General features: G+C 48.6%; 1 protein-coding gene across 1 annotated transcript in view; it reads right to left on the bottom strand.

The window, feature by feature from the left end:
• trpv6 (transient receptor potential cation channel, subfamily V, member 6) overlaps positions 1-18263 on the bottom strand; it is a 64168-nt gene that overhangs the window by 6391 nt on the left and 39514 nt on the right. The window contains exons 9-13 of the mRNA XM_070858163.1: positions 13027-13113; positions 10571-10647; positions 8618-8783; positions 6667-6733; positions 1350-1618 (exon numbers count right to left, since the gene is read on the bottom strand). Coding sequence (XP_070714264.1) covers positions 1350-1618; positions 6667-6733; positions 8618-8783; positions 10571-10647; positions 13027-13113 — 666 coding nt within the window. The remainder of the gene's footprint in view (positions 1-1349; positions 1619-6666; positions 6734-8617; positions 8784-10570; positions 10648-13026; positions 13114-18263) is intronic.

The following is an 18263-nucleotide window of genomic DNA, read 5'->3' as shown; positions in this document are numbered from 1 at the left end:
CAATTCACTTATTGTAATTGCATCAAACTTATTAAATTAATTTTCATAACCAGGTCATGGTGGGTTTTGAATTCACGCTCTCTGACTTACTAATCCCGGACCATAACCACTACACCAGACTAAAAATATGAAAGAGCCATATAGAAACATAGAAGTTTACAGCGCAGAAGGAGGCCATTTCGGTCCATCGTGTCCGTGCCGGATGACAAAGAGCCGCACGGCCCTCAGTCAGCAGCCCTGAAGGTTACATATAAACCTATGAACAATGGTGGAAAGGTAAAGAGCATCCAGCCCAACCAGTCCGCCCCACACAACTGTGACACCCCTTACACTGAAACATTCTACACACCATTCCAACCGGAGCCTTGTGATCTCCTGGCTGTAGTCCAATGACTATTTGGATCAGTACCCCAGATAAAACAATCAGATTGACTCTCAACCACAAGGAATGATGTACATTTTGCACTCCTTTTTACTACTAATATTCTCTTCTCCTCCTCTCCTGATGGTATTGATTCCTTGATGTGAATTGGACCCTTGACTACCAATGGCCTACTGGTACCTCGCTCACTGGCCATTCTTCAGTGAATGTTGGTAAGTGATTCAAATTTGAGGGACATCACAGTTGACCGTCAACCTGTTCCTACCCAATGTCCATGCACATAAGCAGCAAGGGTCACTGGATAGCAATGAGGCATAGGAACCCTGGCTGTTTCTCCCCTCCCCTACATCTTGCTAATACTGGCTGCAGAAACCAAGTTGCTAGACCATCACTGATCTCAGGTGTCATAAGAACATAAGAAATAGGAGCAGGAGTTGGCCATTTGACCTCTCGAGCCTGATCCACCATTCAATAAGATCATGGCTGATCTGATCTTGGCTTCAACTGAACTTTCCTTCCCGATCCCCATAACCTTGACTCCCTCATCTTTTAAAACTCTGTCTATCGCCATCTTAAATATATTCAATGACCCAGCCTCCACAGCTCTCTAGGGTAGAGAATTTTAAAGATTCACGACCCTCTGAGAGAAATTGTTCCTCCTCATTTCCATTTTAAATGGACGGCCCTTATTCTGAAACTATGCCCCCTAGTTCTAGATTCCCCCACGAGGGGAAACATTCTTTCTGCATCTACCCTGTCAAGCCCCCTCAGCATCTTATACATTTCAATAAGATCACCTCTCATTCTTCTAAACTCCAATGAGTATAGGCCCAACCTGCTCAACCTTTCCTCATAAGACAACCCCTTCATCTCAGGAATCAATCTGGTGAACCTTTTCTGAACTGCCTCCAATGCAAGTATATCCCTCCTTTACTTAACCAACGAAGGAAACATTATAAATATGCACCTGTGCTCTCCAGATGTCATCTCGTTCCTTTGCCACCCGCCGCATCAATTCACTCATCATGTGGATTACGAGGAAAACCATGATGGCAAAAGCAAGCAAGGTGTACATGGCATACAGGAACCGTGCCATGTCAGGCTGGATCACCTCCCAATTGAGCGGCATGTTGACCAGCCCATAGAAGAGGAGGTACATGGTGAAGAGAACGGTGCTGAAATCCACAAAACGCTCCCACTTTGCAGGGTCCAAGACTTGGAACGACAGATGGGTACCTGGAGAAGGCAAAGGGAATGGTCAAACATTGCACATTACCTGCACAGGACAAGAGAAGCGGGGAGGACAGAGCACAAAAGCGAATTGGAAAGGAGGGGTGCAATGTCGACAGATGGACAGAGACAGGGAAAGAGAAGAGTAGAGAGGTTTCAAGAGTGAAAAATAAATGATAGTGAATCGGCAACCCCGATTTACACCTGGCCCGATTTACACCTGGCCCGATTAACACCTGGCCCCAATTTACACCTGGCCCCGATTTACACCTGGCCCGATTAACACCTGGCCCCAATTTACACCTGTATCCAATTTACACCTGGCCCCAATTTACACCTGGCCCAATTTACACCTGTACCCGATTTACACCTGGTGCCAATTTACATCTGGCCCCGATATACACCTGGCCCTGATTTACACCTGGTCTTATTTGCATCCGTTCCCGATTTACATCTGACCTTATTTACACCTGGCCTTATTTACACCTGTTCCAGATTTACACCTAGCCCCAACTTACACCTGGCCCGATTTACACCTGGCCTGATTTACACCTGGCCTTATTTACACCTGGTCTTATTTACACCTGGTCCAGATTTACACCTGGCCCCCACTTACACCTGGCCCCCACTTACACCTGGCCCCTCTGGCCCGACTTACACCTGGCCTTATTTACACCTGTTCCCGATTTACAGCTGGTCCCCACTTACACCTGGCCCCCACTTACATCTGGCCCCCATTTACACCTGGTCCAATTTACACCTGGCCCGATTTACACCTGGTCCGATTTACACCTGGTCCGATTTATATCTGGCTCCGATATACACCTGGCCCTGATTTACACCTGGCCCTGATTTACACCTGTTCCCGATTTACACCTGGCCTTATTTATACCTGTTCCCGATTTACACCTGGCCTCAACTTACACCTGGCCTGATTTACACCTGGCCCAATTTACACCTGACCCAATTTATACCTGGCCTTATTTACACCTGTTCCCGATTTACACCTGGCCCGATTTACACCTGGTCTGATTTACACCTGGCCTTATTTACACCTGTTCCCGATTTACACACCTGGCCCCCACTTACACCTGGCCCAATTTAAACCTGGCCCGATTTACACCTGACCTGATTTACACCTGGCCCGATTTACACCTGGCCCCGATATATACCTGGCCCCGATATATACCTGGCCCTGATATATACCCCCTGGCCCCGATATACACCTGGCCCTGATTTACACCTGGCCCTGATTTTCAGCTGAAAATAAATGTTAAAATTACCCCCAAAGAGAGAGAAGGAGAGGTAAGAGAAATAGATGCAAAGAGAATGCAATAAAGATGGACAGATGCAAAGATCTCCAGTCAATGGGCCTCCTCAACCAAACTGACAAATTCAGAAACCCCAGGAGAAAGAAAGATAGAAAGTAAAGTGGATAGATAAAGAAAGTGAGAGCGATAGAAGGTGATGGAAGGAAAGAGATAGAGAATGAGAGACAAGGGGAGAGGCATAAGTAGAGGAAGAAGGAAGGGAAATTTAAAAAAAGAGAGGGGAAATAAATATGAAGAGAAAGTGATTGACGGCAATAATGTTCACAGAGGTTTCCCAATCTCCTGCTTTAACTTTGATGGGAGATCAGTGCACATCTTGGAGAAACATCCATTCCCACCGTTTGTCTGGGATTTGTGCCGAAGTGACAGTGGGAGATCTGGGAACCCGTGCAGAACTTCTACCTCAATGTGAACTGGAGAGATAGGGAGAGAAAGAAAAAGAGAAAGATAAAGAGAAATAGAGAGAGAAAGAAAGGGAGGATTTGGAAAAAAGAAACAAAGAAGAAAGGAGTTGTTGGGAAGGGTTTAAACTAATAGGGCAGGAGGATGGGAACCTATGCAGGGAGACAGAGGGAAGTAAAATGGGGGCAGAGCAAAAGGTAGAAAGGAGATAAGGAAAAGTGGAGGGCAGAGAAATCAAAAACAAAAATCAAAACGGGCCACATTACAACATAATTCTGAAAGGACAAAGAGTGTTAAAAAAACAAGCCTGAAGGCTCTGTGTCTCAATGAGAGGAACATTCGTAATAAGGTGGATGAATTAACTGTGCAGATAGCTGTTAACGGATATGATGTAATTGGGATTATAGAGACATGGCTCCAGGGTGACCAAGGCTGGGAACTCAACATCCAGGGGTATTCAATATTCAGAAAGGATAGACAGAAAGGAAAAGGAGGTGGGGTAGCATTGCTGGTTAAAGAGGAAATTAACGCAATAGTAAGGAAGGACTTGATGATGTGGAATCTGTATGGGTAGAGCTGCGGAACACCAAAGGGCAGAAAACGCTAGTGGGAATTGTGTACAGACCATCAAACAGTAGTAGTGAGGTTGGGGATGGCATCAAACAGGAAATTAGGGATGCGTGCAATAACTGTACAGCAGTTATCATAGGTGACTTTAATCTACATATAGATTGGGCTAACCAAACTGGTAGCAATACGGTGGAGGAGGATTTCTTGGAGTGTATAAGGGATGGTTTTCTAGATCAATATGTCGAGGAACCAACTAGAGGGTTGGCCCTCCCAGACTGGGTGTTGTGCAATGAGAGAGGATTAATTAGCAATCTTGTTGTGCAAGGCCCCTTGGGAAAGAATGACCGTAATATGGTAGAATTTTTCATTAAGATGGAGAGTGACACAGTTAATTCAGAGACTAGGGTCCTGAACTTAAAGAAAGGTAACTTTGATGATATGAGACATGAATTGGCTAGGATAGACTGGCGAATGATACTTAAAGGGTTGCGGTGGATAGGCAATGGCAGACATTTAAAGATCACATGGATGAACTTCAACAATTGTACATCCTTGTATGCCGTAAAAATAAAACGGGGAAGGTGGCTCAACCGTGGCTAACAAGGGAAATTAGGGATAGTGTTAAATCCAAGGAAGAGGCATATAAATTGGCCAGAAAAAGCAACAAACCTGAGGACTGGGAGAAATTTAGAATTCAACAGAGGAGAACAAAGGGTTTAATTAGGAGGGTGAAAATAGAGTATGAGAGTAAGCTTGCAGGGAACATAAAAACTGACTGCAAAAGCTTCTATAGATATGTGAAGAGAAAAAGATTAGTGAAGACAAATGTAGGTCCCTTGCAGTCAGAATCAGGTGAATTTATAATGGGGAACAAAGAAATGGCAGACCAATTGAACAAATACTTTGGTTCTATCTTCACTAAGGAAGACACAAATAACCTTCTGGAAATAGTCGGGGACCGAGGGTCTAGCGAAAAGGAGGAACTGAAGGAAATCCTTATTAGTCAGGAAATTGTGTTCAGGAAATTGATGGGATTGAAGGCTGATAAATCCCCAGGGCCTGACAGTCTGCATCCCAGAGTACTTAAGGAAATGGCCCTAGAAATAGTGGATGCATTGGTGGTCATTTTCCAACATTCTATAGAATTTTGATCAATTCCTATGGATTGGAGGTTAGCTAATGTAACCCCACTTTTTAAAAAAGGAGGGAGAGAGAAAACAGGGAATTATAGCCCGGTTAGCCTGACACCAGTAGTGGGAAAATATTGGAATCAATTATTAAAGATGAAATAGCAGTGCATTTGGAAAGCAGTGACAGGATCGGTCCAAGTCAGCGTGGATTTATGAAAGGGAAATCATGCTTGACAAATCTTCTAGAATTTTTTGAGGATGTAACTAGTAAAGTGGACAAGGGAGAGCCAGTGGATGTGGTGTATTTGGACTTTCAAAAGGCTTTTGACAAGGTCCCACACAAGAGATTGGTGTGCAAAATTAAAGCACATGGTATTGGGAGTAATGTACTGACGTTGATAGAGAACTGGTTGGCAGACAGGAAGCAAAGAGTAGGAATAAACAGTTTCTTTTCAGAATAGCAGGCAGTGACTAGTGGGGTACCGCAAGGTTTAGTGCTGGGACCCCAGCTATTTACAATATACATTAATGATTTGGATGAAGGAATTGAATGTAATATCTCCAAGTTTGCAGATGGTACTAAGCTGGGTGCCAATGTGAGCTGTTAGGAGGATACTAAGAGGCTGCAGGGTGACTTTGGACAGGTTAGGTGAGTGGGCAAATGCATGGCAGAAGCAGTGTAAAGTGGATAAATGTGAGGTTATGCACTTTGGTGGCAAAAACAGGAAGGCAGAATATTATCTGAATGGTGACAGATTAGGAAAAGGGGAGGTGCAACGTGACCTGGGTGTCATGGTACATCAGTCATTGAAAGTTGGCATGCAGGTACAGCAGGCGGTAAAGAAAGCAAATGGCATGTTGGCCTTCATAGCAAGAGGATTTCTGTATAGGAGCAGGGAGGTCTTACTGCAGTTGTACAGGGCCTTGGTGAGGCCACACCTTGAATATTGTGTACAGTTTTGGTCTCCTAATCTGAGGAAGGACATTCTTGCTATTGAGGGAGTGCAGCGAAGGTTCACCAGACTGATTCCCGGGATGGCAGGACTGACATATGAAGAAAGACTGGATCGACTAGGCTTATATTCACTGGAATTTAGAAGAATCATAGGGGATCTCATAGAAACATATAAAATTCTGATGGGATTGGACAGGTTAGATGCAGGAAGAATGTTCCCGATGTTGGGTGAGTCCAGAACCAGGGGTCACAGTCTAAGGATAAGGGGTAAGCCATATAGGACCGAGATGAGGAGAAACTTCTTCACTCAGAGAATTGTAAACCTGTGAAATTCTCTACCACAGAAAGTTGTTGAGGCCAGTTTATTAGATATATTCAAAAGGGAGTTAGATGTGGCCCTTACGGCTAAAGGGATCAAGGGGTATGAAGAGAAAGCAGGAATGTGGTACTGAAGTTGCATGATCAGTCATGATCATATTGAATGGTGGTGCAGGCTCGAAGGGCCGAATGGCCTACTCCTGCACCTATTTTCTATGTTTCTATGTTTCTATGAATGAATTGCAGAGCTTTATCATGGCTCTCAGAAACATCTTGAAGTGCTTGAGCTATAATGAATACTCTGAGGAACAGACTGTTGTTATGTAGGAATCATCACTGGATGCTTACTGCATGTGAATGCCAGGAGTACAATGAGCATCAGCACCAGGTACGGCAATACTATTTCAAATATTATCTGTGGAAAAACGAGAAACATGTCGATAAAAATGTAATTCAAACTGATTGAATTCCTGCAGCATTGCTCACAATTTATATAGGCTGGTCTCTCTCCTCCCCGACCGCCACTGATGGCCAATGCTTAGCATATCATTGTTGGAGGTGGGACTGAGCTTCAGACTGAGATGCTGGAAGTTTTTTTGTGTCTAATGCCCAATTACTGTTCAATGCCCATTCAATATCGGTTGGGTCCGAGTACCTGCGTCCCACCCTCCCCACCAGATTTTCCATCATTTGCTCTGCCAGTAAAGTCGGTAAACTGCTAGATAGATACATACATATATACAGTTATAGAGAAAGATAGATAGAGTGGTAGATGGTGTTGCAAGTTTTGGAACTTGCCTTCGATATTCTCTCGAGTACAGTGGTGTTAGTCATTCCCATAAGTGGTCTGAGCTTCACAAAGTCAGCTGTGGCTCAGTGGATAAAGCACTTGCCTCTAAGTCAGAAAGTTTGGGGTTCAAGTCCCACTCCAGGGATTTGAATGCAAAAAATGTAGGGTGACACTCCAGTGGAGTGCTGCACTGTCTTTTGGATGAGACGTTAAACTGAGGCTCTACCTGCTCTATCAAGTGGATATAAAAGATCCCATGGCACTATTTTGAGGAAGAGCAGGGGAGTTCTCCCTGGTGTCTTGGGGCCAATATTTATCCCTCAATCAACATAACAAAAAAATGGATTATCTGGTCATTATCACATTGCTGTTTGTGGGAGCTTGCCATGCGCAAGTTGGCTACTGTGTTTCTCACATTACAACAGTGACTGCACTGCAAAAGTACTTCATTGGCTGTAAAGTGCTTTGTGACATCCAGTGGTTGTGAAAGGCGCTATATAAATCCAAGTATTTATTTTATGTTCTTTCTTTTATGTACTGCCCAATATCTAATTACGCGAAGGTGTAACCCCAGGATGTAAATATATGATCCCTTTGTGATCTGACATGGATATTGTGTCTTCTGCATGTACTGTGCCCTTGCGTGTGTTTCTCTGATGCTTTTCTCTCAGGCGGATGAGTCAAGTCCAGCACTGACTGGGGTAAAAATCCCAGAACAAAGTTGCCCCAGAATCTTTTTCCCAGCTCATCAATTTAACATTGTTACTGAGGGAATGAAGAGGGAGTGAAGCGAGGGGATAGAACTTTACTCAGAAGGTTGCTACAGATTTGCCACCGGCAATGGTTGAGGCAGAGACCATCATGTCTGTTAAAGGAAGAGCGTACAAATATTGAAAGCTGAGGAAGATACAGGATAATGCGGGGAGGGTGATGCTGTGGGATTTGTTTTGGATTGCTCAAGCTAAGAGTTAGCACACGCACAATGGGATGAATGGTCTCCTTCTGGGCAATAACCTGCGACAGCTCCATGCCAAACAATGCTTTGATTGACTTGTTCATTAACTAATGGCCTAGGGGGCATAGTCTCAGAATAAGGGGCCACCCATTTAAAACGGGAGTGAGGAGCAATTTCTTCTCTCAGAGGGTCGTGAATCTGTGGAATTCTCTGCCCCAGAGAGCTGTGGAGGCTGGGTCATTGAATATATTTAAGGTGGAGATAGACAGATTTTTGAACGATATGGGAGTCAAGGGTTATGGGGAGCGGGCAGGAAAGTGGAGTTGAGGCCAAGATCAGATCAGTTATGATCTTACAGGCTCGAGGGGCCAAATGGCCTACTCCTGCTCCTATTTCTTATTTTATGTTCTATTTGGTTTGTTTCAAATCATTGATCAGCCCAGTTATATATTGATTCTACGTGGCTCTCTTGATAGAATCAGCTTTTGGATTTATTTCTGTGTAAACCATTTATCTGATTTGTACAACCATCAATCTGGCCATCAAACATTTACCTTCTGGATCATAATGGTGAATGGTCCGAGCAAGCGGAAGCCTCGAGCGAAGTACATGAGGTTACACCAGGCAAGGATGAGGGCGAAGGACATGGGGATTGTCTCACCAGGAATGGACATCAGTCGCAACACCAACACGGCCAACACCAGGACTCCATAGCAGATGCTGCAGGAGGGAAGGAAAGGACAAGGGAACAAGAGAGAGACTTAGAACAAAGGCGGAATAGAGAGGATGGAAGAGAGAGGAGGGGGTGACAGTAGGCAAAAGACACACCAAAGGAGAATGAGAGACACAATGGGGGGGGGAGGGAATTGCGGTCGGAGGCTTCCTTCAGGCGAACGCCTCCACCCTGAAAATTTTTTACGAAAATACCTGGTGGTCCCGGAGAAACGTAGGATTGCGGTCGGAGGCCTATTTTCACAGTCCAGCGTACAAGAACATGTCTTCCAGGTACGTTTCCGTATCCTGAGATCACGTGGGCCTGGACCATCAATCACTATCTAGTATTCTCATTGATTAAAATGGGAACTCTGTTTGTATGGGTTCTCATTACTATCAATCAGAAAAAAACCTAAAACAGCGAAACACAACACAATAAATTAAAAAAAAAACACCTCACATATTTAATTAATTGAAATTAAATGTAATTAAATGTTTTAGAAAAGAAAATATTTTTAGGCTTTTTTTTAATATGTTTTAATAGGGTTAAAAATAAGTTTACCTTAATGGACAGGGTTTTTAATATAAAAAGTAGTGATTAAATTGAATGTTTCTAGGTTTTAAAACTCTTATGCTGGTAAAAGTAGGCTATACGGCTGCTTTTACCAGGCGTAAGAGTTTGAAGGACATTCGCTGGGCAAGAGTTGGGCAAATAGCCCAATCTTTGCCCCACGGATGTCCTTCTCCCACGGATGCCTGCGATTTTGACAGAATGCAAAAGCTGGTTCTTGGCACATGCACATCGCGTGTCGAGAACCTGCATTTGCGAGACCTCTTCAGGTGTGTGCGCACATTGTACGCTCCCGGAGAGGCCGCAATTTACGGCCCGTTGAAAACAGGCAGAATGATACGGTTGAGTGAGTAATTGAAAGATAGTGAGAGGAGGAGAAAGGAGGAAGAACATTAAAAATAGTTCGAGAGTTAAAGGGGTGACCGAGGGTGAGGAACAAGCGAGGGAAAGGGAAAGTGAAAGAGGAAAACCAAACAGAATGTGTGATAAACAGAGAGCAGGACGGAAAATACAAAGTAAAGCGAATGATTGAAAAATAAGAATGTGAAGAGATGGAGAGAAAAGGCAGTCAAGAATAGAGAGGGTAGATAGACACAAAGACAGAGGGAGAGCAAAGAGACTTAGGGTAGCACACAAACAGGATAAATTCAACAAAACATTCCAAACCGATGTGATATTTAAAAGCTATGATTTACACAACAAAGAAGTTGTCATTCACTCAGTGATAGAGCCATCGGTGTGATAAAATGTCACAGTTAACACATACTGACTAGCTTAGTATCACCGCAGTGAGAGTCCTGAGGCAATATGGGACCATGTCAGCTCTGACACCACCTCTGGAGAATAACCCAGTATAATCGGACACTGAGCTGGTGCCAGGGTGACACACGAGCATTCCTCACACCGTTAACAAGATTTACATGCCCAGAAATACTTCCACGACTGCCCGTACCTTCTCACACACATCCATGTATCTGGCCTCACCCTCCATGCGTGCAAGTTTACATATATCGACCGGACTATCCTCACACACCACACATCCCCACACCCACACACACACACAAAGATATCCACCCCTCCTCTCTCCCCATACACACACCCCACATACAGACACACAACCACAGTCCACACTTCACGACTGCTCACTGACTCTCTGCCCATTCAGTGGGAGTTTCAACAACACAAAACAAAGCTGCAAATGGTAATCACCCGTCAAACTCACTTGATGACATGAAAAGGCCCACCCAAGGCTGTTTTCCCAAAGTATTTCTTGGGTCCATGTCTCAATATGTCGTGAATCTACCATGAAGAAAGAACAACCAGTTCAACAATAAGAGAGCTCCAATCAAATACTAATAGGGTAAAATTCAAACACCTTGGAGGGGGAAGTTTAATATAGGCGAGCAGGTGGGAGTGGGTGTTGGTGGGGGTGGGAGGGGGGTTAAATGGGGAAAAATTGGAAGCGAGTCAGAAAGCCGACTCCAACCCGCCAACTTCGTGAATTTCCCTGAGGTGGGACAAGTGACTTGTAGCCAACCCACTACTAGGAGGTGGGATGGCTCTTTAAATATGATAATGAGGCTGCAAGCCTCGGATTTAACTCTGGCCGCCCAAGGTTCCTGGGCCTCAGGAATCCTGGAAGCTGCAGTGAGACAAGGACAGCCTCGGGGAATACTCCTTGTGGGGCAGGAGGAGCAAGAGTGCTTCTGCCCATCCCCCCAGGCTACCCCGCCATTAGACCCCACACACAAGCCCCACCCCCTGGGATTGGGCCACTTCCCGGGATCCGGCATCAGACACTACCGGGATCTCTACCTTAAACATATTCAATGACGCAGCCCCCACAGCCCCTTCAACGGGCTGCGCATGCATGGTTTTTCCATTGAAAAGCCGGCTAGCCGGCTGCACAAAACCCGTGAACCGCTGCCGCAGCTTAAAGGCCACATTTGTAATCGTTAATTTTCAGTCCCAGAGTGGTTGACTGGAAGGAATTAACACTTATCATGTTGTTAAAAGGGTACTTAGAGTGAAATGGGCAAAACGTAACTTTCTGTGGCGAGTTTAGATGGTATCTATTAACAATAACAATAACAGCAACTTGCATTTATATAGCGGCTCTAACGTAGTGAAACGTCCCAAGGCGCTTCACAGGAGTATTACGTGATAAAAATTTGACACTGAGCCGCATGTAGAAATTAGCGCAGGTGACCAAAAGCTTGGTGAAAGACGCTCCATAGTCCCTCTACTCGGAACTCCTACATGACAGGCGATCCCCAGGTGGGCAGAGGAAATGTTTCAAGGACACCCTCAAAGTCTCCTTGATAAAATGCAACATCCCCACCGACACCTGGGAGTCCCTGTCCAAAGACCGCCCTAAGTGGAGGAAGAGCATCTGGAAGGGCGCTGAGCATCTTGAGTCTCGTCGCTGAGAGAATGCAGAAAACAAGCACAGGCAGCGGAAGGAGCGTGCGGCAAACCTGTCCCACCCACCCTTTCCTTCAACGACTGTCTGCCCCACCTGGGACAGAGACTGTAATTCCCATATTGAACTGTACAGTCACCTGAGAACTCACCTATAGAGTGGAAGCAAGTCTTCCTTGATTTCGAGGGACTGCCTCTGATGATGGTCAAAGAGGTATGTTTTAAGGAGCGTCTTGAAGGAGGAAATAGAGATAGAGAGGCGGAGAGGTTTAGGCAGGGAGTTCCAGAGCTTGGGGCCTAAGCAACAGAAGGCACGGCCACCAATGGTTGAGTGAATTCAATCAGGAATGCTCATGAGGGCAGAATTAGAGGAGCAAAGACATCTCGGGGGGTTGTGGGGCTGGAGGAGATTACAAAGGTAGGAGGGGCGAAGCCATGAAAGGATTTGAAAATAAGGATGACAATTTTAAATCGAGGCGTTGCTTAACCAGGAGCCAATGCAGGTCAGCGAGCATAGGGGTGATGGATGAACCGGACTGGGTGCGAGTTAGGACACGGGCAGCCGAGTTTTGGATCGCTGCTACGTTACGTAGGGTAGAATGTGGGAGGCCAGCCAGGAGTGTGTTGGAATAGTCAAGTCTAGAGGTAACAAAGGCATGGATGAGGGCTTCAGCAACGAATAAGCTGAGCCAAGGGCGGAGACGGGCGATAATACAGAGGTGGAACTAGGCAGTCTTAGTTATGCTTAGATATGTGGTCAAAAGCTAATTTCAGGGTCAAATATGACACCAAGGTGGCGAACAGTCTGGTTCAGTCTCAGAGAGGAGTTGGGGAGAGGGATGGAGTCAGTGGGTAAGGAACTGAAAACAATGTCTTCCCAATATTCATTTGGAGAAAATTTCTGCTCATCTAGCAATGGATGTCGGACAAGCAGTCTGACAACATCGCGCCAATGCAGCAACCTCTTACCATTCGCTGCATTTCAATGGTGAGCCAGACAGGGAGATGCCATTTCCTGAAGCTAATGACGGATCAGCGCAACTCGGACCAGCAACTTCTGCATATTTGAGTTTAACCATGCATCGTACACTTGCCTGAAGTTGTTGTAACATTTACGCATAAATAATGGAGGAGGCCATTAGCCTCACCATTACTTTGACAGGAAAATCTGGCCCATCAGATGACCAAGAGAAGTGACTCAGTCCTCAGCTCCTATATTGGGTCAGTGAGTCAGGGTAAGGTGTGACTGCTCCTCACCTCCAACAGAAGGATGGCAACTGCTCCAAACACGCTGATAATCTCACCCACCAATCGCACATGGTCTTCACGGGTTACGTAGCTTTCCTGTCAAAATGATCAAAAGTGGTAAAGGTTGTTTACCCAGCGAAGATTCTCTTTGCTCAAAGCTATTTTCATTGAGATAATAGTTGTAGATTCACAAGCTGGGTCAGAGTTACACAGGGAAATGAAAATGACCGTGTACACCAATCATGTACAGGCACACCATATGGGGGGGAGGGGGGGAGTGGGGTTTCCCTCCAATTCTCCCCCCCCCCACCCCCTGCTGCTCAAGGGACTGACTCTTGATAGAGAACGGTTCCACAGGCAGTGGCAAACCTCGAGGGCCCGAAATTCAGTCCCGTTTGGAAAGCTGGTGCTCCCCCCACCGTTTTGGGATCATTAGCGTCATTTCGTGGCTGGGCCACCCCATATTCAGCTCCAAAAGTGAACAAATGGGTTCCAGTGCCCATTCAAAGTGGGTTTTTCAGCAGTGTGGTTGTCTTAATTGGAGCGTTATCACCACTGAGAAATTCAGCATGCAGGTAAGGGTTTCCAATGAGCCAGCTGCTCCCGGGCCCTGTTTAAAGGGCAGCGTTTTCAGCCAGGCCCTGAGCGGGGAAGGAGGTTGGAAGGATGGCTGGTGTAAGAGGTGCAAGGAGAGCCAACAGGTTCACTGATATGGAGCTGGAGACACTGATGGACAGTGTGGAGGACAGAAGAACAATACTGTTTCCTGACGTGGGGAGACCTGGCAGACCGCCAGTACATAATGCATGGAGGGAGATTGCAGGGGAGGTGTTAGGCACCTCCATATATGTGAGGACGTACCCTCCTAGGTGGGTGCTGGCCAGTCTGCACCCGGCCCTTCCAGGGTGGCGATGGGTCGACGCCTCCTAGCTCTGGGGCGACGGGGATCCTCCTCCTCCTCCTCCTCAGGTGGTACTGCTGGCTCGACCTCCAGCGGCTGTCCCCTCATGATGGCCAGGTTGTGCAGCATGCAGCAGACCACGACGATTATGGAGACCCATTGAGGAGAGTACTGCAAGGTGCCACCAGAGCGGTCCAGGCACTGGAACCTCTGTTTTAGGATGCCTGTGCACTGCTCGATGATGCACCTGGGGGCACAATGAGCATCATTGTATGCATGCTCTGACACTGTCCTGGGGTTCCGCAGAGGAGTGAGCAGCCAAGTGGACAGGGGATAGCCCTTGTCCCCAAGCAGCCAATCGCAATCCTGATTCGGGCCGGTGAAGACGGCGGGCACAGTGGTCTGGCGCAGAATGAACGAATCATGGCTGCTGCCTCCCTTGCCCGCTGCCTGTCTGCACGGTGCTGATGGCGACACCTTCTCCTGCGTGCCACCCTGCTCCTGACCAGGTGTCACCCTCACAACACTCCTCCCATCCTCATGGTGAACCCTGCCCAGCAGGTCACTGCAGCCCACAGGACTCCACTAAAGAGTCAGACCTGAAAGTTGTACAAAGGTACAGGGGTATGTGCAAACCTCTGAGCAGCACTCAGCAGGTTTAATGGAGCCAAAACAATTAATAAAATTATATGAAAAGATAAATACTGGCGATGTTGGAAAATGATATAAAAACGCTAATAATGAATAAAACTATAACAAAAGATAAATACTGTGGTGCAGGATGGAAAATGAAATAAAAACAATAATAAGTAATAAAACTTTTTATCTACCAAAGGGTCACAGCGGTGTTGCGTTCGAGCACCACATCGAAAACCTCGCGGGGAAACTGCCGGGAAAAGTCCTATCTTTCCCTCGGTGAATGTCACTGTGGTAGTCCCTTTCCAACCGCCTGCGCGCTGCTTCCCTCTCCACTGGAAACCTTCCTTTACAGCGGCTTCACTGCGCCATTTCTGGCAGAAGTGAACACCGCTCAAATCCTCCCCGAGCTGAATATGGCTCGGGGAGGGAAAAGTACCCGACGGCGGCCTATCGATTTATTCCATTGACTGCCCAAACCCCGCGGTAGTCATTCCTTCGGGGATAGTGAATTTTGGGTCCCTAGTGTAATGTATGTACATAAGGTCTGCCCACCACCAGAGGGCACTACGGTCGGAGGTCCTAGGGTCATAGGTACACTCGTGCTGGGCCCGGTATATAAGCTGAACTTCACCTTTGTATTTTCACTTGTGGAAGCCATTAAAGACTGACCAGGTTACACCTAGTCACTGGCTCACAGTACGGAGTTCATTGTATCATTTCATACACCATACCTAGTATCTCGTGAATTGGTCATGGTACATGTGGAAGCCTAGACAGCTGTTTTACCATTTAGACCATCATGACCAAACTAATCCTTTCTCATTTAATGTCCACTCACGTGGACACGGTTACTGGATAGCAATCATGAGTGAAGACCCTGGTCATCAATCCCCTCCGAAGTCTGGACAGGAGGGTAGTGGGGGTGAGGCCAATGGGTTGTGTAATTATTGCTGTTGCAGTTGACTCTAACAATTTCGGCACAGAGGGTGGGGGTTGGTGTGCGATGGTTGTTAGAACCCAATATCTTCCTGCTCTGTATGGCTCAGTCTGGTATGGAGGTTGTGCTTTTATAAAATTGTTTCAGAATCAACCTCCACTGGGACCCAGTTACACATCTGGGCAAAAGGGCTTTTCAACTTAAAGACAAGTCAACCATGATTCAAAGCAAGCAGTTTAACAGGCACCTTCAACCATTCAACAAAGCTTTTCTGGATTTTGTTGCTCCAGCAACATCTCATTGACCTCTGGTATCAAGAAAGCCATTAACATCAATCTACTTTTATAATTCAAATGTTCGCCTTTGTATACCCTGTATATATCCCCGTTCCCCAGTGTGTCCCCTCTATATATCCCCTTTCCCCAGTGTGTCCCCTCTATATATCCCCTTTCCCCAGTGTGTCCCCTCTATATATCCCTGTTCCCAGTGTGTACCCTGTTTATATCCCCTTTCCCCAGTGTGTACCCTCTATATATCCCCGTTCCCCAGTGTGTACCCTGTATATATCCCCGTTCCCCAGTGTGTACCCTCTATATATCTCACTGTTCCACAGTGTATACTGTCCATTTATTCCACTGTTCCCCAGTATGTAGCCTCTATCAGAGTTCTGCCACTTCTGTTATCAGAGTGTTGCCCTTTATGCCCTTTCCTGTATGATCCCCTAAGTTCACAGATTTTATATGGTCCTTCTAATCAATCGATGCCATCACAAACTTGAGCCACTTGGAGCAAGGGGCCATTGATAGATTACAATTAATCAGAGAGTATTGCAGTGCTGCAGGAAAGCTGGTTGAGTGGAGTGGGGGTGTTGGGTGGGGTGGGGGTGTTGGGGAGGGTGGGGGTGTTGGGTGGGGTGGGGGTGTTGGGTGGGGTGGGGGTGTTGGGGAGGGTGGGGGTGTTGGGTGGGGTGGGGGTGTTGGGGAGGGTGGGGGTGTTGGGGAGGGTGGGGGTGTTGGGCGGGGTGGGGGTGTTGGGGAGGGTGGGGGTGTTGGGGAGGGTGGGGGTGTTGGGCGGGGTGAGGTGTTAGGTGGGGTGGGAGTGTTAGGTGGGGTGGGTAGTTGGGGAGGGTGGGGGTGTTGGACGGGGTGGGGGTGTTGGGGAGGGTGGGGTGTTGGGCGGGGTGGGGATGTTGGGGAGGGTGGGGGTGTTGGGGAGGGTGGGGGTGTTGGGGAGGGTGGGGGTGTTGGGTGGAGTGGGGGTGTTGTAGAGGGTGGTGGTGTTGGGTGGGGTGGGGTGTTGGGTGGGGTGGGGGTGTTGGGGAGGGTGGGGGTGTTGGGTGAGGTGTTGGTGGGGTGGCGGTTTTTGGTGGGGTGGGGGTGTTGGGTGGAGTGAGGGTGTTGGGTGAAATGTTGGGTGGGGTGGGGGTGTTGAGTGGGTTGGAGGTGTTGGGTGGGGTGGGGGTGTTGGGCAGGGTGGGGGTGTTGGTTGGGGTGGGGTTGTTGGGTGGGGTGGGGGTGTTGGGCGGGATGGGGTGTTGGGGAGGGTGGGGGTGTTGGGTGGAGTGAGGGTGTTGGGTGAGGTGTTGGGCGGGGTGGGGGTGTTGGGGAGGGTGGGGAGGGTGGGGGTGTTGGGGAGGGTGAGGTGTTGGTCGGGGTGGGGGTGTTGGGTGGGGTGGGGGTGTTGGGTGGGGTTGTTGGGCGGGGTGGGGGTGTTGGGCGGGGTGGGGGTGCTGGGTGGGGTGGGGTTGTTGGGTGGGGTGGGGGTGTTGGGTGGAGTGAGGGTGTTGGGTGAGGTGTTGGGTGGGGTGGGGGTGATGGGCGGGGTGGGGGTGTTGGGGAGGGTGGGGGTGTTGGGGAGGGTGGGGGTGTTGGGCGGGGTGGGGGTGTTGGGCGGGGTGGGGGTGTTGGGGAGGGTGGGGATGTTGGTGGCCTGAAGGTGTTGGGTGGGGTGGGGGCGTTGGGTGGGGTGGGGTTGTTGGGCGGGGTGGGGGTGTTGGGTGGGGTGGCGTTGTTGGGCGGAGTGGGTGTGTTGGGCGGGGTGGGGGTGTTAGGTGGGGTGGGGGTGTTGGGCAGGGTGGGGGTGTTGGGTGGGGTTGGGGTGTTGGGCAGGTTGGGGGTGTTGGGTGGGGTGGGGTTGTTGGGCGGGGTGGGGGTGTTGGGGAGGTGGGGGTGTTGGTGGCGTGAAGGTGTTGGGTGGGGTGGGATTGTCGGGCGGGGTGGCGGTGTTGGGTGGCGTGGGGTTGTTGGGCGGGGTGGGGGTGTTGTGTGGGGTGGAGTTGTTGGGCGGAGTGGGTGTGTTGGGCGGGGTGGGGGTGTTGGGGAGGTGGGGGTGTTGGTGGCGTGAAGGTGTTGGGTGGGGTGGGATTGTCGGGCGGGGTGGCGGTGTTGGGCGGCGTGGGGTTGTTGGGCGGGGTGGGGGTGTTGTGTGGGGTGGGGTTGTTGGGCGGAGTGGGTGTGTTGGGCGGGGTGGGGGTGTTGGGGAGGGTGGGAGTGTTGGGCGGGGTGGGAGTGTTGGGCGGGGTGGGGGTGTTGGACGGAGTGGGTGTGTTGGGCGGAGTGGGTGTGTTGGGCGGGGTGGGGGTGTTGGGCGGGGTGGGATTGTTGGGCGGGGTGGGGGTGTTGGGTGGCGTGGGGTTGTTGGGCGGAGTGGGTGTGTTGGGAGGAGTGGGTGTGTTGGGCGGGGTGGTGGTGTTGGGCGGGGTGGGGGTGTTGGGTGGCGTGGGGTTGTTGGGCGGAGTGGGGGTGTTGGGCGGGGTGGGGGTGTTGGGCG

Source organism: Pristiophorus japonicus, chromosome 16 (genome assembly GCF_044704955.1).
Source record: "Pristiophorus japonicus isolate sPriJap1 chromosome 16, sPriJap1.hap1, whole genome shotgun sequence".
Lineage (NCBI taxonomy): Eukaryota > Metazoa > Chordata > Chondrichthyes > Pristiophoridae > Pristiophorus > Pristiophorus japonicus.
The sequence above is the reverse complement of the archived record's forward strand: the minus strand, read 5'-3'. Positions and strand labels throughout refer to the sequence as shown.